Source organism: Mauremys reevesii, linkage group 4, assembly GCF_016161935.1.
Source record: "Mauremys reevesii isolate NIE-2019 linkage group 4, ASM1616193v1, whole genome shotgun sequence".
In the NCBI taxonomy this organism is placed as follows: Eukaryota; Metazoa; Chordata; order Testudines; family Geoemydidae; genus Mauremys; species Mauremys reevesii.
This window is the reverse complement of record NC_052626.1, coordinates 115,978,865-116,006,818: the sequence shown is the minus strand read 5'-3', so window position 1 is coordinate 116,006,818 and position 27,954 is coordinate 115,978,865. Positions and strand designations below refer to the sequence as shown.

Genomic DNA, 27,954 nt, shown 5'->3' with positions numbered 1-27,954 from the left:
AGCTCACACCATAATAATCTGAGAAGTGTGGAGGTACCTGAAGGAGCTGAGCAAGGCAAATCCCTAGAATTTGTCCCCCTGCTCCTTATATAGGCACTCAGCCTGCTGGATGATTTTGAATTTGATCATGAAAGATCTTAGGAACCAGGGACCTCTGAGATGGCCCTGAGAGCCAAACCTCATGCACTGATTGTTAAACTTCTCAAATTCATTATAAAAGAAAATACTGCAGCTAACTCCTGATAACACACTGTTGTGGGGACAGCATGAAATAAGACAATGATTTTTCAAGCTCAGCCTTTAGAAAGGCTAGGGAACTTCAAGCAGTGAGGGCTTAAATATTTTATGAAGTTTCCAATTCAGTTCCATGTCAGGATTGGTGAGGAAGTGCCTCTGCTTCAAAAGCCACTAGAAGCAGAAAGATTTTTAAACAGCCTGCAGTGAATTGAGCACCTCTTCTGTTTTACACCAAGTTTACTTTTCTATTGTCGTCTGCTCTGCTTGAACACACAAACCTATCCAGTGACTGTGACTAACATACTTCTCCAGGTTCTCGTCTGCTCCAAGATTGTATTTTATTAATGTGTGGAAAACGTACATCAATTCTCCTCAAATGACAATGTGAAGGTCCCCAGCAGGGGAGTTCAGGGTGGACCACACCCCAAATTCATCTGATGGGAGTAAACCATCTGCAGAAAGGATTTATTTACACTGTATTTATCAGTAATAATCGCCTTTGCTCCTCCATTTGTGTTGGGGGGTTAATGAAACATTTGATGAATGGCCCAGACAGATCAATATGAACAATTCGTTTTGGGATTATACAAGGTCTGTGTGTTCGCTTAGCACCAAATCTACAGAAGAGATCACTGGACAGCAGGAGTGGGCAGCCTCCTGCTCCATTGTAGGAACTTGAGGATGCCAATTCCACTTTTAAAAATTGGTGCCAGAAGAAAACCCGGCAAGTCACCACGTCTTGCTGCTGGGGGTCCTTAGTGCCCAGTAGTTTGACACTGCACACACTGGAAGTGAGAGAGAGAGACATCCTCCTTGCCAGATATCATGGAAAGGTTTGTAGAAGCCAGGGGATGCAGCAGCCCCATCTACAGGGCAGGGGTGTGGAAGATAAGACCAGCGAGAGTTGCTGAGCTACGCAAACTAATCAGTTCTGGGCCCCGCCCCATCATGTCTGTTTTTTAAATATCTAATAGCATCATTAGAGCCTTCCTTTGGGGCCCTGGCCAATGGCCATGATTAACATTTTAAAAACTTCAATTCCTTACAGACAGGGGGTGAGGTTAGTCTCCTAGATCTGCAAAATTACTATTATGCTTTTCTCAGGTCACAGATGTCAGGCTAGGTCCAGTGTGCTAATGCCTTCAGATCCCTGTGTGTGGAAACTGAACCTGTGTTATTGCACTCAGTCCCCTCTGCAGGACTCCTTGTCTAATAAAGAAAAATAGGGTGCTCACCGTGGTGGCCACACACGCCGTCTGGGCTGTCCTAGATAAGAGGTACTCATTTAATCCTCACCTTCATGCAAGGCGTCTCTATGGGGCAACCCAGACTTGCAAATTAGATGCAAACCTGTATGTTGGAAGAACTGGCTGAGCAGGGGCATTGTACGGGCTTCCCAATTAGTCAATGATGGGGGCTTTGCTCCTTTTCTACGGCTAAAGCAGTGCTATGACCTGCCGCTCTCAGCAGAGTGACAGAACTTACAGCTAAGACATTTGCTAATGTATCTGTTCTGGGTATGTTTGGATAAAGGCTGAGACTGCATGAAGAGTGCCAGACCTTCATTGTACCTAACCATCCCTGCCTTTTCCCTTTCCCTCATTCCCTCTTCTATTTATCTACGTCTATTTTATTAATGTAACCTCCACCCTAATGTGTTATATCCAGGTAGCATTATCATGTATTTGTGCAGCTTCAATGAGTTGTACAATTGCTTAACTTTTTGGTGACCTCATAACACATACAAGCTGTATGTGGATGTCCCCTTTTGTATTTTTTATGGACTCTCTTTAAAAAAAAAAAAATCACAAAAACTTATTTAAAATATGTACACCTCTACCCTCCCTCCCGTACCCTAAACATATATATTCTGCAACGACCAGGGGCTGGAGAGCCAGCTGTCCAGTATGGGCCCAGATTTACTTACAATACCCATTTTCCGAACAGGGCAGGCTGGGTGCACGTTATGAGTCATTGATGCGGGTGCTGTAAAAACACTTAACTTTCATCTTCTCCACATAGCTGCAGGGAACAGTCATCAAACACCAGCAACACACCCTGTCAAGGACTTTACATAGAGGACACCTGTAAATCCAGAGGAAGCCAAATGTTACTTACCACAGTCTTTGCAATTTGCAGCTGGGATGTTTCAGTCCCTCACACAGCCGCTGCACTCCGGAATCCCCCAGAGGACTACCATTCAGGTTCAGCTCTGTTAGGCTCTGGTTGGTTCTGAGAACAGCAGCGAGATCCCCACAGGCAGCACCTGTAATGCAGCAACAGTGCATTCTGCAGGAGAGAGCAATGCAGAGAAGAGTGATCACGGCATGAATGGGACTGTTCTGATAGCGGACCTGCCCAGCAGCCCCTCTGCCTGACCATTCAGCATCAAGAATGGCCCAGACATTTCAAACCCCAAACCTCTGCCATTGACCAATGGGAAATACAGTTTGGAGTAAAGCTCCATCCCGAAGCACTGTCCCTAGCCACCAAAACTGACCCCTGCATAGCCCCCTCCATCACTACAAGAGATTTGTGATAAAATCGCAAGAGATGGCAACATGGTCATACATCAGACAATACAGGGTGAGGCACCTAGTTGGGAATGACAGGTGGGCATGAGAGTCCATCGTTCCTGAGAATGGAGGAGGGAAATAACATAATCTGTGTTGACATCAAAATGCTCAGGGTAAAAAGAATGGTTTCTTACCTTACAGCAACTGATTCGTCAAGATGTTCTGTGCCTGTGAATGCCACTCATTGTGTGCGTGCACCCTCTGTGCAGGAGTTCAGAAAGTTCTCTTTATCAGCGTCCATTGGGGTCATGCATGCACCCTGGATAACCTCACGTTCCCCCTCTTGAGGGCATAAAGGGTGAAGCTACCCCATGCCTCGGTTCCTTTAAGGCTCAGATTCCACAGGGGACAACTCTGAGCTACGGGGATGGAGGACAGGTCATGAGATCCACAGGCACAGAACCTCTCAAAAAAAAAATCACAGTTCCTGTAAGGTATGTCACTGTTCTTTCTTCTTCAAATCTTTGTGCATGTGGATCCCACTCATAGTGATTACCCAGCAGGTTGGTTGGTCTGGAGGTCTGAGTCAAGAATTTGTCTGAATAAGGACCGGAGAAGTGCTCTGCCAATCTGGACATCTGCAATCATGCTGCCACCAATGAGTAATGTTTGGTTGGACTGAAGACCACATTGCTGCTCTATACATTTCTACTAATAGTACTTCATTGAAACATGCTGCTGAAGAAGGCAGAGCTCTCATTAAATGTGCAGGATGATCTAGTTTATTAAATTTGATAAGCTGTACTGCTACAGTCAAAAATCCATTTAGACAGTCTCTGTGAAGAAATCAATCTCTCTTTGACTTTACTACCATAGGCTACAAAAAATCATCTGAGTGAATTTCTAAAATACCTTCTTCTATTCAGAAGAATAGACCTCTTCTGACATCAAGCTCCTTCCTACCTGGGAACAAAATAGTGGGTACATGTCTTTGATGGCAAAAAGATCTATCTGAAGAAATCCCCATTCACGGGAGACTAGCTGAAGGATTGTATCTTTTAATGTCCACTTGTGAGATGATGTGCTTATCCTGCTTGGCTGATCCATCATGATATTACACCTACCAGGAGAAGTCATACTGATATTGAGTTGATGCAGAATGCATCATTCCCAGAGCAGTATGGATTCTTGACAAAGAGTCTGATCTTGCTCACTCTGTCTCTTGATATACATGGCTGTACAATAGTCCACTAAGATCTGTACTGACAGGCCCTTTGCAACTGGGAGAAAGGACCTGTATGCTAAACGGATAGCCCTCGGCTCCAAGATATGTAAGTGGCCCGCTGAATCCATTACTGACCCAATACCATGAGTCTGCAACTGAACTAAGTGAGCTCCCCTGTCTGCATGCATTGGTGATCGGAGTCTTGGCAAAGACTGGAGTTTGAAATGGAATTCCTTGACATATATTGTTAGGGATTAGCTGCCACTGAAGAGACAAAAGAACCCTTTGGGGGATTTTAACCCTTTGTCTCATGTTGTGAATGCTTGGGTGAAATACTGATTTGATCTGTGATTGTAACAGCCTTAGCTCAAGTCTCGCAAAGGCTGTCATTTAAGTACTTGAGACCATGTGGCCAAACAGTCCAAGATAGACCCTTATGAGTTTTGAGGGCAAATCTCAATCTGAGACATTAGTTGACAGATGTTCTGAAATCTCTCTTGAAGGAGAAAGACATTTGCAACTCTGGGGACCAAGATCACCCTGATTAATTCTATTGATGCTGTCAGAATTAAGTTTGATTTCTTTAGCTTGACTGTGAGACCCAAATCAATTAAAAAGGCATAGCATCAATGCACATACATTAGACAGCTCATATTCATGAATAAGACAGAGAATATATTATTGCCCTTATATAAATTGATGGTACGCCCACATCTTGAATAGTGCATACAGATGTGGTTGCCTCATCTCAAAAAAGATATATTGGCACTAGAAAAGGTTCATAGAAGGGTAACTAAAATGATTAGGGGTTTGGAGAGGATCCCATATGAGGAGAGATTAAAGAGGCTAGGACTTTTCAGCTTGGAAAAGAGGAGACTAAGGGGGGATATGATAGAGGTATATAAAATCATGAGTGATGTTGAGAAAGTGGATAAGGAAAAGTTATTTACTTATTCCCATAATACAAGAACTAAGGGTCACCAAATTAAATTAATAGGCAGCAGGTTTAAAACAAATAAAAGAAAGTTCTTCTTCACACAGTGCATAGTCAACTTGTGGAACTCCTTACCTGAGGAGGTTGTGAAGGCTAGGACTATAACAGTGTTTAAAAAAGAACTGGATAAATTCATGGAGGTTAAGTCCATTAATGGCTATTAGCCAGGATAGGTAAGGAATGGTGTCCCTAGCCTCTGTTTGTCAGAGGGTGGAGAGGGATGGCAGGAGAGAGATCACTTGATCATTACCTGTTAGGTTCACTCCCTCTGAGGCACCTAGCATTGGCCACTGTTGGTAGACAGGATACTGGGCTAGATGGACCTTTGGTCTGACCCAGTACGGCCGTTCTTATGCTCTTATGAAGAAAGTGGCCTTAATTCACTATAACTTAATCTGAATTAAGTTACAGCAAACCAAACACTGATCCCCTAACAAGTAGGCAAGGCCTAGAAGTAGCAGCGAGATGACATAATCATTGACTGACCACTGCCATCAACACTTGGTTTCTGAAACACTCCTCCCCTCTATGGCCCTCACAAAGCTCTGTTTGTCTTACGTGGGACAGATGAAGCAGGAAGGAACAAAACCCAAGTGTCAGTGTTGGGGGGAAATCTAAGAAGAAAGAAATATCTGCACAAAGAATTCTTCACATCTGCTCATTGCCCATGAAAGAGGCCAACAGATCCTCCTCCTCCTCTGCCACAGCAACCACTATGTCACACCCCACTGAATTATTCAGGACTGTCAATCACTCTGTCAATGTAGAATGTCTCCTCATTTCCATAGCCCAGCACCATGCTCTGGGAGGGACTGCTACCCACTGACATCCCCCACCCCCCTCGGCACACAGACCTCTGGGACAATGGAGGATGTTCCTGACTTCGCTTGGCTTATACTTTACTCTCTTTTTGCCACCTCTGGAGATGCTTAAGACAGATATGTAGAAGCCTCCTGAGGAGGAGAAGGTGGCAGGGGGTGATGCCCACTCAGATGCAGAAGGAGCAACTGAGGGGGTACAAAGAAGGCCATCCTGTCTCCCCTGAGAGCCCCCTCAGAGGAGGAGAAGATGGTGACTCCTGCTGAGGGCATAGAGGAGCAGCACAGCTCTGGCCTGGCCTTTGGAGATCTCAAAGCTGCAGCTGCGCAGCCTGATGGATGGAGAGGCAGAAGAGAACACCAGCCAGGAGCATTGACTGAAGAGGAGTAAAGCCAAGCACTGCAGCATGTTTGAAACAGGCATCGGACTGTGAGTCGGACAACACCCTGACTATGCAGAGCTTCCTGTAGCACCACCATGCTGCAAGGGCAGCCTCCTGTAGGAGACCAAGAGCCACTGCTTCACCTCCAACCCCACCTTCAACTGCCCGGACTGCCAGTGCTACAATGAGGATAAAACAGAATAGTGAACAGCTGCTGATACAGTGAGTGCTCTCCATCCTGTGCACTGCATGAGGCAGGGCTCCTCTGGAACAAATAGTATGTGGTTGTGTAATTAAAGACTGCATTGTAATGCATATGCACCGGGCAGCTGAATTAAGGTTACCCAGGCAACTTTAAGTCTGGCATTCCTTAACTTCTGTGCTTGACTTTGCAACCTTAATGCTCTTTTAACATAGGGTGCGGGGGGGGGGGGGAGGGGAGTGGTGTTGTTTTATATCTAACACTTATTCCTCAAGTGCAGGGGGGGGACTGTTATTAGTGCTCCAATTTGGACCTCTCTCTATTTCCATTTTCCAAATAAGACAAGCTCTCAGGCTGTTATGAGTAACAGACATGTCAGGGGCTGGAGGGACACTCACCTATGTACCTGAAAGGGAACGGCCATCTTACACCATCCTCACACCCTGCTGAGTTCTTCGCTTCAAAGAAACCTGTAAACACTCACCCCAGAGTCTGCACTTTGCAGTTTGGATGTTTCAGTCCCTCACACAACAGTTTAATTCCTGAGTTTCCCAGGATGTTATCTGACAGGTCGAATTCTGTCAGGGTTGGTTTGGTATTGAGAACAGAGGAGAGATCCCTGCAACAAGCAGCTGTCAGAGAGCAATTCACAAACCTGCAGGAGATAGATAAACAGAAGGGGAAATTAGTACTCCTGTCTGTCCAGTTCCCTCAGTGGATACCAGTGGCTATCTACAAAGATTCTTTTATTCTGGGAATACAATCACAGCGCTGTAGTAGTGGATGCTAAGGACACAACACTATGGGTGGATTTCAATCCACATGCATCTGTAGCTCTCACTGATCGCATACATGTTATTCTAAACCAATGTTCCCAAACTCCATCCCCTGAGCAGAAACACTTGGGCTTCTCCTTCTAAAAAAAGGACATGATTGTCGGGTTACATCATCCCTGTGCTGCCTTGGTGGAAAGTTACAGCAGCAGGACAACAAGAATAGAGGAGTTAGATAAAGTTGTTATGAGAAAGTAGGGAACTGCCAGAGCGAGGCAAATGCCAGGTGGCCTAATTGGAATCAGATAAGTTGCATGGGAAATGGGAAACCAGTAAGCAAAGGGCCATGCATGTGAAAAGTGTGTGTATCAGACAAAGAACCAATCAGCAGCAATGTAATGTTGGTGTGTCTGACGTTTGCTAATATGGAGAAGCCTATATAATATGATGCATTGTAAATAATAAATGATTCAGCTTGCAATCATATTGGTTGTTGTGCTTTATCCGGCCCGCATGCAACGCAACAAATGGTGACCCCGACGTGATTCGTATCGAATGAAAGTGTCGGTGGCCTGACCCAGGCGGAGAAGCCTGAGCCCAGAGGCAGGAAGAAAAGGAGGCGCACCTGAGCTCAGTGTCGAGCGGCTAGGAGCCGCAGGGCGTCCGAAAAGGAGGCGCACCTGAGCTCAGTGTCGAGCGGCTAGGAGCCGCAGGGCGTCCGAAAAGGAGGCGCACCTGAGCTCAGTGTTGAGCGGCGGCCGCAGGGCGTCCGAAAAGAAGGGCGCACCTGAGTTCAGTGTCGAGCGGCTAGGAGCCGCAGGGCGTCCGAAAAGAAGGGCGCACCTGAGCTCAGTGTCGAGCGGCCAGCCGCAGGGCGTCTGAAAAGGGAGGTGCAGCCGAGCCCAGAGGCGAACGGCCAGGAGCCTGAGCCCAGAGGCGAGCAGAGGAGCTGCAGCGGGGAGTGCTGGAGAAGCCCCCGGGTGTCCGAAAAGAGAGACGCACCTGAGCCCTGAGGAGAGCGGCTATAAGCCGTGGAGGAGAAGGGCGGCTATAAGCCGCGGTGGAGAAGGGCAGAGCAGCTAACGTGAGTACCGCTGTATCAGCTGAAGAAAAGATAACACAGAAGCTTTATTTGCACATTATGAACCGACAGGGGGAAAAGATTTCCCCTGCTGCACTGATTTACTTATTAAGAAGAGAGGGGGAGTTTGGGAGGCTCTTCCTGACTGGCCTTCGGGCACAGGACGAGGAGGTGCTCCGCTGGAAGCGAGCCCTGGACGGGAAGACTTTGGAGTGCACGGCGCAGGCAGAGGCTCGTGCCATGGCCCTGGAGGTCGCTTGGACCTACAAGCAAGTAAGTTGTTTTGGCAGAAGCCCGAAGAAGGCGTCCTACGCTGGCTGGTCTGAGCCGGGGACAGTGCCGGGAAAACCGTTATGCTTCTCCGGTATGAGCAGCAACAGCTGGGTGTTCTGACACAGGCTGCACAGATTAAAAGAAGCCAAGCAGGGAAGGAGAGAGAATAAAATGATTTAATTGAAGAAAAGCTCATTTTTTTCTCGCCCCAGTCAAGGACAGCTAAGACTTGGCGAACAGCCCAGACTAAAGAGAGCTTGACTGGGCCCAAAAAAGCTAATGAGAGCTGCAAAATCCTGCCAGGCACTAACGGACTGTGTTAGCTGTCTCCTTTCACAGGTATGGAAGAGCTGCCCAAAGATCCTAGCAGCCCTGCCATTTTTGTAACCAGGAGACTGATTGCCTGGACCCATGATTTTATTGCAAAAGACCCCTTCACATCAGGAGAATTTTCCTACTGATGATTGGCCTAATTATTTTTTAGTTTCATTGTGCTTTTAAATAGCAGGAAAAAAGGACAAGGTAACGTGCTGGCTAATTTCTCCCTTGTCCGCTGCAGCCCCCACGTCCTGATTATTTCCCCCGTAGAAGCTGAACCACGACGGTGGTGGAAAAGAAGAAAAAACACTCACGTTGTTGATATTGCCAAAGTCCAGAAATTCCTGACTAAAAGGACATTGAGAACTGACCCTGGTGAAGAAACGAAGAATTGTACACTGGCAGGAAGAAATTTGGGACTCCTGCTAAAAAATGTGGTATTGATTGGATGTTGGGGTTTATTCTACAGGCTGCGCCCTGTGTTTTGGATAAAATTTTAGCATGTATTGCCCCCCCCTAATTGGATTGTAAATGATATTACCCCCCCCCCCCCCGTTACTACCCCAATTTTTTAGAGCCTACTTGTTTTTTTGTTTTTAGAGTTTGAGAAAACTCGGCCAAAAGGTTTGTTGAGTATTCTCAAGGGGGGAGTTGTGGGTTATTTAGGCATAAATTTAGGTAATTTGGGAGAATGGCTTTGAATTTATGTGACCCAAAGTACCTTTATGTAAAGTGCTTTTGTTAGCCTTATTAGATTTTGTTAATTTTGTGTTATGTGCTGATTATTGGCTGTTGTATGATTGTTGATACTAGATGTAGCCAATATTATAATAGATAGGCTAAATGTAGATGTTATAATTAAAGTTATATGTATGAAAATGTAGCCCCCACGGTGGGAAAGTACAGATAATTGCTTGCAGTAGAGACTAGAAGGGTGGGGGCTAGTTAAGAAGTACACCCTCCTAGCTAAATTGATAGTGGGATAAGTTAGTGTCCATGAAAGGAACAGACAGAGAATCTGAAGAGGAAAAAAGGATCGGGCCCAGGCAGGCAGGCAATAGACAGAGGCTTGGAGAGGAAAAAAGGATCGGGCCCAAGCGGGCAGGCAACAAACAACAAGCTTGGAAAACTGGTTGATAACCTTGAGGGTGTAGTTGATAGAGAAGGTAATTAACTACAAGCAAGTAATGTTAGGCAGAGTAAAAGTTAACTCTGTGATTGCTAGAGGGAACAGCAGTTGAATTTTGCAAAGTTGCTAAAGAGTAAAGTTTTGGTGTTTTTGAAATGTTTGTAAATAAATTTAGGTAAAGATATTAGTTTGTAATTGTTTGGCTATGAATAATTTTGTTGTATTAGCTGAAGAATGTATATAGTGCTATGTAATTGTAATTGTATTAGGCTTAAGGGCATATGCATATAAGTGGTGATGTTTTTTTTTTTTAGTGTTTAAAAGCAGAAGTTAATAGTAAGAACCCTTAAGCTGTGTATAGCTTTGAATTTAGAAGTAAGCTAGGAAGCAACTGTATTACTGTAAATGATTTAATTGATGAAGTGATTTCCCTGTTTTGTACGCCCTTTGCAATGAAGTTTGAAGAGATTTATTGGATGTTTCTTTTTTTTAAGAAAAGAGGGGGAGATGTCGGGTTACATCATCCCTATGCTGCCTTGGTGGAAAGTTACAGCAGCAGGACAACAAGAATAGAGGAGTTAGATAAAGTTGTTATGAGAAAGTAGGGAACTGCCAGAGCGAGGCAAATGCCAGGTGGCCTAATTGGAATCAGATAAGTTGCATGGGAAATGGGAAACCAGTAAGCAAAGGGCCATGCATGTGAAAAGTGTGTGTATCAGACAAAGAACCAATCAGCAGCAATGTAATGTTGGTGTGTCTGACGTTTGCTAATATGGAGAAGCCTATATAATATGATGCATTGTAAATAATAAATTATTCAGCTTGCAATCATATTGGTTGTTGTGCTTTATCCGGCCCGCATGCAACGCAACACATGATCATAAAGGAGGGGTCAAAGGAGTGGAAAGCAATAGAGGAAAGGAATCTCAATGGTAAATAATGAACTGCTGCTGCACTGGAAGGTATATTACAGTTTTGTGGATGAGAGGAACCCGTTCTTCTGTCTTGCTACATCATTTCTACTTAGCACTCAGAAAACAAACCACCATCCATGGAATATGAAGTATTGAACATTCACAGTTTTGCCAAGTCTCAAGCCCCACCTTCCTCTCGTAGTACCCCTGGGACACTAGAAAAGGCTGGAATTTCTCTAGCCAGGCCAATCTGATGGATTGTAACTACAGTTTCACTGTAGGCCTAGCCTTACACCGGTGCAGCTCCTCTGGTGGAAGACTGTCTGCCAGCATTAGTAACCAGTGTGTCATCTGAACCTGCTTAGAAAAAATGCCAAAAGCCATTACTGCAACCCAGAGAGCTGCACCAGCAGTAGTGCGATGTGGGAAATTTGCAGTGTTCAGAGCAAGGCTACAATGTAAATAACAAACAGCAAACAGGGAAATCTGTCTGCCTTTTTTCTTTTAGGCTAAGGACTAGGAAAAGAAGAAAATGATGGCTACTGAGGCAGCGAGAGAGAGGTGACCTAAACAGGAGAGGAGACCAAGATGTCTGAGTGCAGAAGCTACGGAATGTATAGCATCCTTGAGTCGGTACCTGACAGAAGTGAATTCTGTATGAACTGTTGCCTGGTAGCGTTCATGGTAGAGAAGATCGGAGGAGCAGAGATGCACCTGGAGATGGAGTTCAGATGGGGATTTGAAGACGTGATGGAAGAGAGGAAGCTGCAAACACAACTCAAGATTTGCAGACACCTGCTGAACGAGAGGATCTGAAAAGTGTCTGCTAGACAAGGGAGTGACTCTTGGAAAAATTTGACCACAAGAACAAGGCAGAGGAAGATGCAGCTGATGAAGGCGAGGAGGAGAAGCAATGAGAATATGAGGTGACAAGGAAGAAGAAGGAGTCCTGGCAGAAGAGAGAAAGAGATGATGGAGATACCTTTGGATCAGAGCTCTAGGAAGGATGAGGGGACTATAAGAGAACATAAATTAGAATGATATGCTGATAGAAAGAACAAATGGGAGGGATCCTGGGATTCACAACAATACCAGGAAGAGGAAGGTCTATGTGATTAAGGGCTCCTTACTAAAAAGGACTGACAGGCCTGTGACCAGAGCAGATCCAGAGAACAGAAGGGTGTGCTATCTGCCAGGAGCAATGATATGAGATATGGACCTGAGGCTGAAACGGAGCCTGATAGGTGTGGCAAAAAAAAAATCCACGGATTGTCCTACATGTCGGGACAAATGATAGTGCCAGGCTCCTGCTAGAAGACACCAAGGACAGCTAAGTTTGGCTGCTGAAGATGCTCAAAGAAGTGGAGGCTTGGGTGATCGTCAGTGGAATATTTCAAATCCCTGGAGAAGAAGGGTGAAGCCATGACACAGTAACTCAGTTCCACACATGGCTCAGGGATCAGTCCTGTGAGGAAGGTTTAGGGATGTTTGACCATGGGGAGGCACTCACAGAAATGGGATTCTTTGATGCATGGGCTAAACCTGAGCACCAGGGGTACTAACCTTTGGGGATCACGGCTGGCACAATTGATATGAGCGGTATGTGGTGCCAGTGCTAGTTTTTCTTCTCCCCTATGCCTTCTGCCCAGAAACTTGCCCCCTGTTACATCTCTGCATTCTAAAGCATCAAGGCAACACATGGGGGAAATGAAACAGGGCAGCAAGGGAGCCAAGGAGCCTTAGCTCCTGCCTAGTTACGTTCTGGAATGGAGGACGAGGCCCATGCTGAAGTTCCCCAGAACCCACGGACAGGAAGTGTCCATCATCCCTCTAGTGCTGCCTCTGACCAGGGTGCTTTCTGAGACCCTTACATGCTCCATCCACATTCCCTCCCTGGGGATCTATTCCTTCATGTGGAGCTCTAGGATCATCACAGCCTTAAGGTTCCAAGTCTCTATGGATCTATTAGCCCATATGGGCTTCCCCCATCCATGAAGCTGTGGAGCTGACCTCACTGTTGCTATCTGAGGATGTCTCCTCTTCAAAGATCATCAACTCCAGGGAACATAAGAACATAAGAACGGCCGTACCGGGTCAGACCAAAGGTCAATCTAGCCCAGTATCTGTCTACCGACAGTGGCCAATGCCAGGTGCCACAGAAGGGAGTGAGCCTAACAGGCAATGATCAAGTGATCTCTCTCCTGCCATCCATCTCCATCCTCTGACGAACAGAGGCTAGGGACACCATTCCTTACCCATCCTGGCTAATAGCCATTAATGGACTTAACCACCATGAATTTATCTAGTTCTCTTTTAAACGCTGTTATAGTCCTAGCCTTCACAACCTCCTCAGGTAAGGAGTTCCACAAGTTGACTGTGCGCTGCGTGAAGAAGAACTTCCTTTTATTTGTTTTAAACCTTCTGCCTATTAATTTCATTTGATGACCCCTAGTTCTTGTATTATGGGAATAAGTAAATAACTTTTCTTTATCCACTTTCTCCACATCACTCGTGATTTTATATACCTCTAGCATATCCCCCCTTAGTCTCCTCATTTCCAAGCTGAAGAGTCCTAGTCTTTAATCTTTCCTCATATGGGACCCTCTCCAAACCCCTAATCATTTTAGTTGCCCTTTTCTGAACCTTTTCTAGTGCCAGTACATCTTTTTTGAGGTGAGGAGACCACATCTGCACACAGTATTTGAGATGTGGGCGTACCATGGATTTATATAAGGGCAATACTATATTCTCAGTCTTATTCTCTATCAGCTTTTTAATGATTCCTAACATCCTGTTTGCTTTTTTGACCGCCTCTGCACACTGTGTGGACATCTTCAGAGAACTATCCACAATGACTCCAAGATCTTTTTCCTGACTCGTTGTAGCTAAATTAGCCCCCATCATGTTGTATGTATAGTTGGGGTTATTTTTTCCAGTGTGCATTACTTTACATTTATCCACATTAAATTTCATTTGCCATTTTGTTGCCCAATCACTTAGTTTTGTGAGATCTTGTTGTAGTTCTTCACAGTCTGCTTTGGACTTAACTATCTCGAGCAGTTTAGTATCATCTACAAACTTTGCCACCTCACTCTTTACCCCTCTCTCCAGATTCACTCCCAGAGACCATCCATCTCTCAGGTCATGGCCCCCCTCTCCCATCACCATTGCCTCACAGAATTCTGAGCAGCATGTGAGGAAGATTTAAAGAGGATGTTAATAAAGATCTCTGTCCATCATTATTCTACATTTAGAAGATAGTAGTGCCCCAAATCACCAAGCAGAATTGCAGCTCCATTGTTTTGGGTGCTCTACAAACAAAGATAACGAGACAGTCCCTACCCTGGAGGGTTATAGTTTCAGAGAAAATCCAGATAAAGGGTTAAGGATGGGGACAGAACATACAAGCAAATTAACCTAGTGATAGGGAACTAAGAATTGTGCCACTTTTGTTACTGCTGGGTGTTTTGTTTTTTTAATGTGAAATTGGGATAGAGATGAGGAATGGCAGGAACGTCTGAATTAGTAAAAGTAAGGAAGTAGGAAAGGCAGGAAGAGAGATGCCGCCTTCAGCCCCTGGAGAATCTGCGAGTTCTTTTTTCACAGTCGCTCCACCAGATTTAAAAAAATTACAAGAACTTTTGGGAAGACTTGCAGACAATCTTGATCTAAAGTTGTCAATGGTGCAAGAAAAGGCCCAGCACCTCCTTTCTGATACTCATTAGCCTAAACAGGAGTGGACTGTTTCTAATAATGAAGGCATCCTGGAGCCAGCTCAAGTGTCTGGCTTATACAAACAATCATCTCCCAAATCTATGTGGGCAGGTTGCCTCTATCAGACAGTGTTGGCTGAATATGATTTCCTCTCTTGGAAAAATGATGGCAAGAAGCAGGTGAATGGGGTTGTTTTTGAACATCAGCAAGTATCCACACATGCCTTTCATGCAAACAAAAGCATCTTGGATGCTGTGCCCACATGAGTTACAGCAAAGACAGTATCATGGCCGAAGAGTTCAGGTCCAGCTGTCCAGACCATAACTGAAGACCTTCTCTGTAAAGGTTTGGGATTGTTTAAGTGTAAAACAGATGAGACCTTTCAAAACCTTAAGGGCTCCATGGCCATGCTGAGGCCATCTGACCTCGATATCCCCTCAGTGTGCAAAAAGCCAATGCTCTTCCATTTCCATTCCCACCCTCTAATGGGCCAGAAAAGCTGAGAGATATTCATTCCTCTGCCAGGCACAAAACCAGGAATCCATAGCAATGACCTCAAGCACTCTAGGAGTTCCTCTACTGGACCATGTGCTAAATAGGGAATATGATGTTACAACCGAGATTCCCAAATTAATTTCTACCCAAACTAATTCACATCCTCCCCACTTTGAGGACCGGTTTTTTTTTTATCCAGAGTTCTTTCGTTACATAATTATCCAGCTCTGTGTTCTCTTTTGCAGATCTCAGGAGCATGGAAGCTGCCACTGAGGCAGTGAATGCACAGGCATGGCAACCCTCAGTAAAAATCAGTGCCTTGCAGTGTGCACGCACCCACCATGGCAGTGCTCACGAACTGCAGATTTTGCCTTTTATATTTTTCAGAAGAGGCCCCAAGGGACCTGTCATAAACAGATAGTTAAGGGTTAATGCCTCTTTTACCTGCAAAGGGTTAAGAAATTCACCTAGCCTAGCTGACACCTGACCAGAGGAACCAATGGGGGAACAAGATGTTTCAAAAGGAAGGAGGGAAGTTTCCTTTGTTTAGAGTCAGTTTCAGTTTCAGCCGGAGTGAAAAAGATCAAGGAACCAGCCTCTTATCAGAGTAGTAAGTTTTAGAAAGGAATAAATAGGTTTATGTTTATTTTCTTTTGTAACTTGTCTTTGTGCAATTAGGGGAATTATCAAATTGGGTATTCTTGTGTGTATTAAGGTTTTTGCCCAGGGGAACATCCTGTGTTTTAAATCTGTTGTCTGTGAGATCAGCTTGTATGCTGTCTCCCAGAGGTTTTTTTCTTTTACGTTTCTTTTCTTTAATTAAAAGCCTTCTTTTTAAGAACCTGATTGATTTTTCCCTGTTTCTTAAGATCCAAAGGGATTGGATCTGGACTTATCAGGAATTGGTGGGGGAAAGAAGGGGGGATGGTTAAATTCTCCTTGTTTTAAGATCCAAGGGATTTGGATCAGTGTTCACCAGGTACTTGGTGGAGGAGTCTCTCAAGGCTACCCAGGGAGGGGAAGGTTTGGGAGGTGGGAAGACAGAGTTCTCCAGATAACTCAAAAATCTGGATGGTGGCAGCGAGACCAGATCTAAGCTGGTAGTTAAGCTTAGAGGTGTTCATGCAGGTCCCCACATCTGTACCCTAAAGTTCAGAGTGGGGGTGAGACCTATGACAGGACTAAGCAAACACAGAGGGGTTTTGGGGTTTTTTTTTAAGTTGACACATTTTTGAAATTCAAACGTTCGAATGAGAAATGCTATGCTATATCTTTGTTAATCTGATGGGTAGGGGATGGCCTTGGGGCCAGGCCGAGCAGAGACCTGGCAGTCTCCCCTCAGGTGCTCTGGGGATGGCATGAAGCAGAGGTACAAGTGGCAGAGCTGGCTGGAAAAGAAAACAGTTTGTCTATTTTTATCAAAATTATGAGGTTTTCTGACTTGCTCCAGCGAGCCGCTTGACAGCTGACGGGGCCAGTTTCATAGAGTGTAAGGCCAGAAGGGACCATTAGATCATCTGGTCTGACCTGCTGTGTGCACAGGCTATTGAATTTTACTCAAACACCCCTATATTGAGCCCAATAATGCCGAGCTGTCAAAGCTGTCACAAGCGGATGGGCAGCTGCAGTGTGGAACTGCAGTGGGAGGAGACTCATTGTGCCACTGCAGCTGCTCTGCCAGTCCTTGTGCTGAAACAGTGCAGAGGGACATGGTAGTGGCCATGATGCGATTGCATTGGCTCTGAGCAAGGTTAAACATAAAAGATGATGGTCATCCATTGTGCACTATTGTAAGCACGCGTGCGTGTGGATGTGCAGTATTACAGGTGTGTTAGGAAGATGCACTGATGCTATTCTCTAGCATAGACAGTCTCAGAGACTGCTTATCCCCTCATCACTCTGTGAAAGAGCTGTGCACCACAGAGACAATCCAGCTGGAGAAGCCCAGGTTCAGACTCTTGGGTGTAGGAGCAGAGTGTTTTCCACAGTTAGAACCCCTTGTCAGAGGGGATCAGACTGAGCCCTGGCCTAGCCATGTCCGAGCAAAATGCAAGATGGTCTGTTTGCTAGTAACAACACCAGAGTCGGTGTGAGATGGTGAGAGATGAGAGAGTAAAATGAAAAAAAAGAAAGAAATAGAAAAAAAAGATGGGGTTGGGAGGGGACAAAGATAGAAGAGGAGACGAAAATCCTACCCCTCCAAAACACCCCACATTTGAATCAGGGAGAAGTTAGATCAGATGGGGATACATGAATATTAAATAAATAGACATGGACAGGGATTAGATACCCTGATAACAAGCACTTTAGAAATACCTAAGATTAAAATACCTCAAATCATCTTTCTCGCCTTTTGAGTCTTCTCTGACGTCAAGTAATTTCCCCTGGACACACGGCTTATCTCAGTCTCTCCTGCTCACCTGTTAGTTGGTAGCTGGGTTAAATGTAATTAAATTGCTAGGCTGAAACTAAAGCAACCCCATGGAAACTGACGGGAAATTTAAACAGATTCCTTAGCAGCTAGACAGTTATAGATGGGGTCATTACACTTGCCCTGGCAAAGAGGGCTGCACTGATGTAGAATTTCCATGATAACATCAATAATAATGGGATGATTAAATGGAGAAAATTACAGCTACTTACTCTAGTTTCTTTAATTTACAGTTTGGATCCTTCAAAACTTGACAGAGCAGATAAATAGGTGAATGCTTTGGCTCATCCCAGTGCTGTATCCTAAAAAAAAAAAGAGAATAGAACTGTTCCATGTTGTCATCTCGAGACAGATTTTAATTCTATTTCTGAACAATAAAACAGCCCTTTGTATGGCGCGATCATACACTGTGTATGAGTTACTCTACAGTTTCAGTTCATTGAAAATACCCTCAAACAATGTATGTATAGCACTATACATGCACTATGATGTACTTTAGATACAGTCAAATAGAATAGGTTCTACTAAGCATAATCCATTCATTTTTTGGACTTCTGTGACGCTAGTCCTTTGAGCAGTTAAATGAAATTCTAAGGACTCCCACGAATGGGAATGTCACCAATGTTTACATGTTTTCATGTTGGGCAGTAATTGTTGCATCATTGCTGGAGATAAACACGTTCATTCCTATTTTATTTACCCAAGAGTGTTAATTTACCCATAAAGATAAAAGCCAATAATCTGGGTATTTGTTTATAATTTTACATATGTTGGCTATCACTCAGTATTGGGTAACTGGTGTTACACTTTGTGAATTTGCATCCCTATAAGTAACTAGAAATGGTGGTTTATTAGTTCCTGACCCCAAAGAGTACAAGAGGGCAAGTTAATTTTAAGGCAGCATCTCCCTAAGAAATAGTTCAGGGGGAATAGTGCAAAAATTAAAGAATATTCTGATGAACTTTAAAGTAAATTTATTTCTATTGTGTTCATACAGCTTTACTGTTCATGTTCTACAAATATTCTAGCAAACAAGTTTACAGACAGGAATGTTGCTGAAACCATGAATGTTACAAAATGTTTGCATGGAGGAAGAATCAGAATTTGTAATCCTGAGCTTTCATATTGTAATTCTAATTTTTATGCTCATCCATTCACAGAAAAGAAACCTGTGAGATGACCCATGTGTCCAATCAAAATGAATAATTTTGAACTAATACATTTTAACACATATATTGTTCAAACAATCTGTGGGGGGAAAAGAGACAATTATTAATCATTAGCCCAGCTCTAATAAGCAGGTCTTTCTGAAACATGATACAGATTTGATATTTTGGGTGGCACAGTCATTGGCTCTGCTCTCCTCCTTCTATCCCTCTATTTGCTCCAGCATCTTTGTGCCATTCTCACTCCTTCCCTCACCTGTCTCCTCAAGCTCTCCCTTCTCCTCAGGTCTATTTCCCTTTCAATAAAACAGTACCTAGCTCTCATACGGCACTTTGCATCCATAGATCTAAGCTTGTTTTCTGGAAAGAAATTTTTATTAAATCAATTTATGACTTTTCTGGCGCTGGCAAGGCAGAGACTTCCACTTTCTGTATGCTGCTCTCAGTGTCCTTCAGATAAACCCTACAAAATGCCCCACCCTGTTCTCTAAGGGACAACACCTGTTAACCAAAATACACTTAAGATACAGCAAATAATTATAAACAACATCCCAAATTCACCTCCAAATATCATATTTTGCAACAGAAAAATCATTTCAACAATTAATCCAGGATCCTAACACTAACTTACATTTTTCTCCCATATGGGGTATCACCCGATTACAATCTTAAGATTCACAGCCCCAGGCCTCTACCACCTCAGTTCTAGGGAAAAAAATTCTTGGGGAAGAAATACCATTAACCCCTATGGGCCAGGCTTATAGAAGGATTAGATTTTTAACAGTAAATGTCAGTAAACATCAATTTCACCCTGGTTATATCGGTCATTAAAATAATTTGTAACACACCCTACTCCTATTAACCCACCTCCGTCCTACGACGTCAGGGCTGTTAATTGCCCATTTCATTTGAAGTGGTCTCTTATAACATATGTGAACCCCTTATGCTTGACAATCTGTCCCTGCTTGTATTTCAGCTACAATACTCTGGCTACCTTCCCCAGATGTGACGTGCTCTGTGACGGTCAAAGCTTGTCCCTTCCATCAACAGAAGTTGGTCTAATAAAACATATTACCTCGCCCACCTTGTCTCTCTCATATCCTGGAACCAACACCGCTACAACAACACTGATTTCACCGTAGGCACACAAACCGATGAAAAATATTTCCATCAACAATAATAGAAATTTACAGATAGGCAAAGTAAGAAAAATGCTGCAGAGTTTGATTTAAAGATATTTACTCTGTATATTTTGATATGTGATTTTAACAATTTGTGCTTCAACGGTTATACAGGTTTAACTTTTTGAATCTCACCATCTATTGTCATTAAATAATTATTGTCTAACTCCCTTCTCATAACTCCCATAACTCTGAACATTTAAATTGATCAAAATCTAAAAAAAAGAAATGCTTAAAACACATAATTTGTGCAGCTCTGAAAAGTTAAACTGATGAACATTTTAAAAGCTTACAAATAAACATTGATATTATCCATCAAAACTATATAAAGATAAAAAACTAATTCTGCCAAGCCTATCTATGAGGAATGGTTAGAGAGAGCTCGGCAGCCAAGTGTGAATTAGCACTAGAACACTGGGGGGCAGGGTTGTTAGACTGGGTTCTGTTCCTGGGTGTGGGTCTATTATAGTCTACTTAGGTACAGCAAATCCAAGTACAACAATACCCGTTTTTTGGGTGTCTGCTGGGAGCAAACCTGTAATTTCTCTCTGAAAACATGAGCTTGTACCACTTGACCTAAAGCAGTGGTAGTCAATTGCCAGACTGCCGGCCAAATCCGGATGGCCAGATGCTTTTGAACATAAGAACATAAGAATGGCCATACTGGGTCAGACCAAAGGTCTATCTAGCCCAATATCCTGTCTTCCGACAGTCGCTAATGCCAGGTGCCCCAGGGGGAATGAACAGAACAGGTAATCATCGAGTGATCCATTCCCTGTCATTCATTCCCAGCTTCTGGCAAACAAAGGCTAGGGATACCATCTCTGCCCATCCTGGCTAATAGCCATTGATGGATCTATCCTCCATGAACTTATCTAGTTCTTTTTTGAACCTCGTTATAGTCTTGGCCTTCACAACATCCTCTAGCAAGGAGTTCCACAGGTTGACTGCATTGTGTGAAAAAATACTTCCTTTTGTTTGTTTTAAACCTGCTGCCTATTAATTTCATTTGGTGACCCCTAGTTCTTGTGTTATGAGAAGGAGTAAACAGCACTTCCCTATTCACCTTCTCCACACCATTCATGATTTTATAGACCCCAATCATATCCCCCCTTAGTCATCTCTTTTCCAAGCTGAAAAGTCCCAGTCTTATTAATCTCTCCTCATACGGAAGACATTCCATATCCCTAATAAATTTGTTGCCCTTTTCTGAACCTTTTCCAATTCCAATACATCTTTTTTGAGATGAGGCAAACCACATCTGCATACAGTATTCAAGATGTGAGCATACCAAGGACTTACATAGAGGCAATATGATATCTTCTGTCTTATTATCTATCACTTTCTTAATGATTCCCAACATTCTGTTCGCTTTTTTGACTGCCCCTGCACATTGAGTAGATGTTTTCAGAGAACTATCTACAATGACTCCAAGATCTCTTTCTTAAGTGGTAACACCTAATTTATACCCCATCATTTTATATGTATCATTGGGATTATGTTTTCCAATGTGCATTACTTTGTATTTATCAGCATTGAATTTCATCTGACATTTTGTTGTCCAGTCACCTAGTTTTGAGAGATCCTTTTGTAGTTCTTCACAGTCTGCCTGGGACTTAACTATCATGAGTAGTTTTGTATCATCTGCAAATTTTGCCACCTCACTCTTTACCCTTTTTTCCAGGTCATTTATGAATATGTTGACCAAGACTGGTCCCAGTACAGACCCCTGGGGGACACCACTATTTACCTCTCTCTATTCTGAAAATTGACTATTTATTCCTATCCTTTGTTTCCTACCTTTTAACCAGTTACCAATCCATGAGAGGACCTTCCCTCTTATCCCCTGACAGCTTACTTTGCTTAAGAGCCTTTGCTGAGGGACCTTGTCAAAGGCTTTCTGAAAATCTTTTTATTTACATATTATCATTATACTTTTTATTATTTTCTCTGGAGTCTGGGCCTAGACCAAGACCAGGAAATTTGGACATTGACAAAAAATAATTACTTATCACTACTGTTAGCACAGATGCAGTGACCGACTCAAACTTCTATGTGCCATAGTCTCTGGAGAGGCGCAAATATCTATGCTGTGTGGATATGCATCACACAAGGAGAGATTTTGGCCCATTTCACCTGCAAAGCAGATGAGTGTCTGTCATCTTACTGGGTTCCACTCCCAGCTCTGCCCGCTTTGGCCTTGTCCAACCTCAGTTATCTTAGCTGTGAAATGGTTGAGTCATAGTTCACCTCCCCTAAAGGCCTTTGTTAGAGCAGCCAGTAGAAGATGGGGATTAGGACTCCTGTGCTCTTAGCTGCTATCTCAGTGCACCTTCCCCTAGGGTACAGGGTATTTGGTGACACTTTCAGTTAAAAAAGGAGAAAAAAAAGCACGATGTTGCACTGATTGTGTAGAAATGGGTGACAGATCTTGGAAGTTTCCAAGGAGAGGTTGGACAAACACCTGTCAGGGATGGTACTAGGTTTATTTGGTCCTGCCTCAGCACAGGGACTAGATGACCCCTATAGAGAGCTGGAAGGGACCTTTATCTGTGATTCTACACTGGCAGTGTTGTAGTGATGAACTCTACCAATATAGCTTCATTGGTATAGAATAGACAACCTCTTAGTAGCACAGGACATTTTCTTCACAGTCTTGGGAGTCCGTTCTCAGATTGTTGCATATTGAGGTGCTGCACAGACTGACTATGGGCTGTTCTGCACTTTGGCCATTTCATAGCAATATTGAAAGCTTATAGTTTTGCTTGAAGTGGTTCAACTAGATTTAAAGCAGAGATGAATGCCTGTAGCACACAGTGCCAACGAGGGTACTGCTCAAATCAACTGTAGTAGTCTGAGGACACCACCCTAAAACGACAGACAAGGACAGAGCAACTCACTGTCATTTGGTCCCAACAGCTCCTGGGCACTGAGCACTCTGAGGACAGCACCCAAACTACAAAAGAGCAATTTGCACCATCAACCTGGAAGTCAGCAACTAGTTTTACCCAGCTACTGTGTGTAAAGACAGGGGCTTACGGGAGTTCTGTTCTGCAAGGCGAACGTTCTTTTTATTCACTGAGTATAGGCAGAAATGCCTGTCCTTGAAATTCAGTGTTTAGTGAAATTTAGAACAGGAAAGATAGCTGAGTTTGGATAAAGAGAATCTGAAAAAGACCATGATTTATTTTTTATGCCTTATTGAGGAGAACATAGTTTTACACTAGGGGCATGGACATTCCCTGTTTCTTTGTAGTGTTGTTGCGCCACAATGATGGACTTTACAAAGTTATCAAGACGCAAGAAAAATAATGTTTCATCTGTTAATTAAACTACAGATTTCTGAACTCAGGAGATACTTACTGATATAGCCACTTCTGTCGTCTTGGAAGCACATCTTCCCCATGGTCTCCAAAAGCAAATGTACAGTAAGATATGCAAAGTGACTCCAGTCGATGACAGTTTTTTACACAGAATGAAAAAGCCATTTGATCCATTTGGGTAAGTTTATTTGAAGCTAACGTTAGTGCAATGACATGATCCAATGCACTTTTCACAAAGTTTTCTTCATACATCTCAAACATGCAGTGAAACTCCTCAAGGTTATAAATACGACATGTCTCCTGATGCACACTGGACAAAGATAAATATTTTTGTTGGTTTGTTTGAACCCATTTCAGCAAATCTGGCTTAATTTTTGGTGAAATTTTACAGAAAAATTTTTCCTCCATGATTTGCATTATTTCTTCATTTAAGAGACCAAACAGGAATCGCACTGTTAACATTAAGTAATTTCTAGAGTTTCCATAGTTTTCTAATAATGTTTTCACATCTTTCTTGGGAGTCTCTGAATCTTCCATTGTTTCTTCATCTTCCTCCAGCACATAAAACAAAGCTGCAAAAAACTCCTGAAAGCTTAAGTGAATGAAGCTGTAGGCATTCACACAGTCAATGTCTTTTTGAAAAATGTTCTTATTCGAAGACAGGGGGAAAGAGTCAGCTTGATTTAAGCCAAATTTCTTGAGTTCTGCTTCCTCAAACAGTATCTTCCGTTTCCAGATGCCATAAGCAGCTAAAGAACAAAGTCCCCTCAGGTTAGCTTGCATGTGTTGCTTCAAATTGCTGCTGAGGGGCTTGACTAAACTGGAAATGTAGAGCACGTACACTCCAGTGACTGACTTTGAAGTTTGTGCAAGATCCTCACCTTTTTCAAGCTGTTGATTCACAACAGTGCAGATGATCCAACACATGATGGGAATAAAGCACATAGTGAAGAGAATGTCATTTGCTTTCACAAATTGTAGCGCTTGTCTTGCTTGTTTCTTGTTTCCAAAGAACTTGTGGAAATATTCTTTCCGGTCAGCTTCAGAAAAGCCCAGGATCTCTGCATAATGTGAACATTCCAAACACTGCAAGAGTTTCTCCAGAGCAGTCGGTCTTGAGGTGATTAGCAAGTAGGATTGGGGAAGAATCATTTTCCTGAATAAACTGCTCAGTATGATTTCCACTGGCTTCTTCTCCCTGGGATCAGAGCACAGATTTTCTGTCTGATCAAAAGAGAATCTCAGTTCATCAAAGCCATCAATTATGAACAAGAGTTTTTCTGGCTTCATCAAAATCTCATTAACTGGTGCATTTGTATTAGGCCAATTTTTTAAAATCATGTCAACCACACTTCCTTGCTCAGTAAGGTTTGTTTCTCTGCAGTTTATGTAGAAAACATAATCAAATTTTTTCTTATAGAGTTCTCCAGCTGCCCAATCACACATGATCTTTCTGGTTGTCATCGTTTTCCCAATTCCTGCAGCTCCCAGCAACACAACAATTTGTGGTGTTTGTCCTTGTTTATCACGTGTAAATAGGGTGTCTATCGTAACTACAGACCAAGCTTGTTTAGTCTTGATTTCTTTGTCTCTCCTACTCATGGCCATTATTTCATGTTCTCTCTCCTTTGCATGAAGAGGGTCGTCTAGAATAATCAGCTTCGGATATCTTCTGTTTAGAATCACATTGTCAGTAATAAGACTCGTCATGTTTTGTATGACTTCATACTTGTTTTTAACATCTTCTTTATACTTCTTCCTGTAAACTAAATCAGTACATGATGCATTACAAATATTGAACCAGAAGCTCAGAGAAAAGACTTGATCTGTTACAATAAAACAAATAATAATGGTACCTGAAACTGATATTGCACCTATCCTCAAAGAATCTAGAAATCAGTTAACTATGGGCCTGATTCTGCAGCCCTAACTCTGATAAAATTGCCCCAGTGAAATGATTTATGTGAGAGAGGACTGTGGTGATCACTTTACCCCCCACTGTAATGCAGCCAACTCTTGGGAGAAACCTGGCAACTGTTTATCAGTGCATAGCAACACTATACAACAAGTTAATGTACAAAGTGCAATTGAAACAGTGCTGGGAATTTAGGTGGAGAAAATGTAACTTTATAAACTAGAAATTGCCCAAGACACTTGAGTTTGAATAAAGATGTCATCATGTCTTTATTGACCACAATTGGATGCCTCCAGTTATCTTCTTTGCTTAGGAGATGGTGTCCCTAGCAGCAGAACATCCTCTGGCACCAGGCTGGTGCATTGGCTCAGTACTGACCCAAAGAGATGTTGTGCCCACATCTGTATTAGAAGTTGCCAGAGGTAACAAGAGTCCCACTCAGCCCATTATATAGAATTGTTTGTAAAAGTCAGCCAGTTGAAAATAGAATCGCTGATACAACTGGAGTGTTTACTGTCTAGAAGACTGGTGCTGAAAAGCTCCTGGTAAAGGACAGGTTGGCATGACAACAGAGACTCTAGACATGGGAGGAAGTGTTTATAATTGAAATGGCTAAATGGAATTGTGGTCAGTTGATTTTGCTGGCATGAGGTTGCTCTCTGTTTTGAGCATCTTTATCTTGGGGCAGAGGGGTGTCACTAAACAGGCCAGTGGGACATATTGATCTTTCCATTATGGCTGCCATCTTTGTCATTTGCCGTGATCCACCATGACACCATTGGAGCGTCATCATCCTGGGCCTGAAAATATCCTGACCAGACTGAGCCAGAGAGAGGGACCCAAATGACATCATTGTCTCCACTGGCTAAGTCCTGAACACCACCTGGCATGTCAGCCTGGGGTTCCTGCTGTCACCTCCTCCCTGGTGTGTCATCTTCCTTCCCAGTCTTTCCCTTTATACCTACTGTCTAGTAAGTTCATGGCTTCACCAGCCAAGATGACTCCATCTTTTAAAACATTGCTGTGAGTCCAAACCACAGAGGGAAATAAAGGCAATGTCTTAAACAGCCTGACCCTGGTAAAAATTTTCCGGGTCTTGGAGTGACTGATCAGACCATGCGCTGAGCCTGTGAGTCTCCAGCAGCGATGCTGGAAGTGAAAGTCAGCACCAGAGAGAGGGACTGCATTTTCCCTTTGCTATGTTTTTCTCCCCCCCTTTGTGTGCATTTGTCTTGTTTTGTCTTAAAGTATTTCAGCAGCAATTTCCTGGGGACTGATGCTGGTTGCTGCTCATTAAACCCTAAGGAATGCTCTTCACCTCCAGTGCTATTACCACAGTCACCATTGAAATCTGTTGCCTTTGGCAGTAGGTAGCCTTCTGCTGAATTCATGGATATTCCCTAGACTAGAAAATAATAAGGAAACCCAGTGCTAAAAGGTGTTTGTTCCAGCAAAGAATCCAAATGAAAAAGCCGGAACCCAATGTACTTAGATAATTTCCCATGTAGTTATCAGTCACTTTATGAAATTTTGTTTGTGGAATACAGCAAGAGGCGTTGTGTTTGTGTGACCTCTCTCTGCCGGATTCTGCTCAGGATTGGCCTGCACTCTACATAATGAACAGGCTACATCATCAGGAAAACAGAACAACGTAAATCGGGGCAGAGGCATTCAGGCGCATTTCTAAAGACAGCGAGTCTCCTTCCAAGCAGTCATGTTTCTAAGCAGATTAGGCTGAACAATTAAAGGGCCCATGTCAATTCTGCCCTAGCGCAGGAGCTGGACTAGATGGCTCACGAGGGCCTTTCCAAACCTAGGGAACTAAGACAGACACAGAGGGCAGCAGAGGGATTTTTATTTGGGACCATTATAATCAAGATGGAACTACTGGTTTGGAGGGTTGTAGAGTATTTACTATATTCAATTACTCATATAATGCCCATTGCCCAATCAGATGTTATTTTACAAAAATAAGTTTGAAAACAATTTATGTTATCTCTTGTGGGGTGGGAAGAGGATATTTTATTCCCCAAACTTAGTTATTAACAGATGCTCGGTAAAAGTAAACTAAAGCCTATAGTATATTACTATGTTCTGGTAGGATCCAGAGCCCCGATCGGTGATCAGGGCCCCATTGTACTAGGTTCTGTGCACACACATAAGAAAAAGACAAATCCTGCCTGACAGAGCTCACAGACTAAACCAAGGAACTGCCCCCTGCATTGTGCTCTGGAGGCTGCTAAACTCTCCCCCTGGGGGACTGTCCAGGGGAGTGAATTCCAAAGGCCTCTAGGGAGAGCCCCACTGCCAGCCCCAGAGCTTCCATCCCAGGGACCCCGAGCAGAACCAACCCAGCTGGGCTCCACTGGCACCGTAGGATGCAGGGAAGTGGAACAGGAATGACTGTAACAGGGCTGAGTTTAGCTCCATCACTGAGCACATGGAATCTAACACTGCTCCACTACAGACTGGCTCCCCACTGGCACTGGCTATTACACTCTTGTGGGACACTGCAAAGCAGCCTGGAGCCTCTGGAACTGCAGCTCTGCAGGTTTGCTGGTTCCTTGGCTGTTTGTACTGCACTGAATTTGTTTCTTTAATGAAAAATAGCCTTGGAGATAAAGTTTGTGCCTGGAACCCCAGAAATGTTCCATGGAGCCCATCAGCTGTTTGGTGATAATATAGTAGACCAGGATCATTTTCCAGTTACAGATCCGCAAATAAAGAAGCCCGGGGTCTGTTCTAATTTACACCAACTGCCAGTGGCCTCCCAGGAACAGTCTTGCAGCTGGGGACACACTCTAGTTACTCCTCCTCCTCACCACCTCCTGCCCATGACACTCCCTCTGCACCACTATATTGGCTG

At 43.5% G+C, this 27,954-nt stretch overlaps 1 protein-coding gene across 3 annotated transcripts in view; it reads right to left on the bottom strand.

Moving 5' to 3' along the window:
* LOC120403842 (NACHT, LRR and PYD domains-containing protein 3-like) overlaps positions 1-27,954 on the bottom strand; it is a 109,363-nt gene that overhangs the window by 67,777 nt on the left and 13,632 nt on the right. For all 3 annotated transcript variants that reach the window (XM_039535648.1, XM_039535649.1, XM_039535647.1), the window contains exons 4-7: positions 23,214-24,939; positions 17,716-17,805; positions 6,860-7,030; positions 2,356-2,526 (exon numbers count right to left, since the gene is read on the bottom strand). In XM_039535648.1, the coding sequence (XP_039391582.1) occupies positions 2,356-2,526; positions 6,860-7,030; positions 17,716-17,805; positions 23,214-24,939 (2,158 nt within the window). The remainder of the gene's footprint in view (positions 1-2,355; positions 2,527-6,859; positions 7,031-17,715; positions 17,806-23,213; positions 24,940-27,954) is intronic.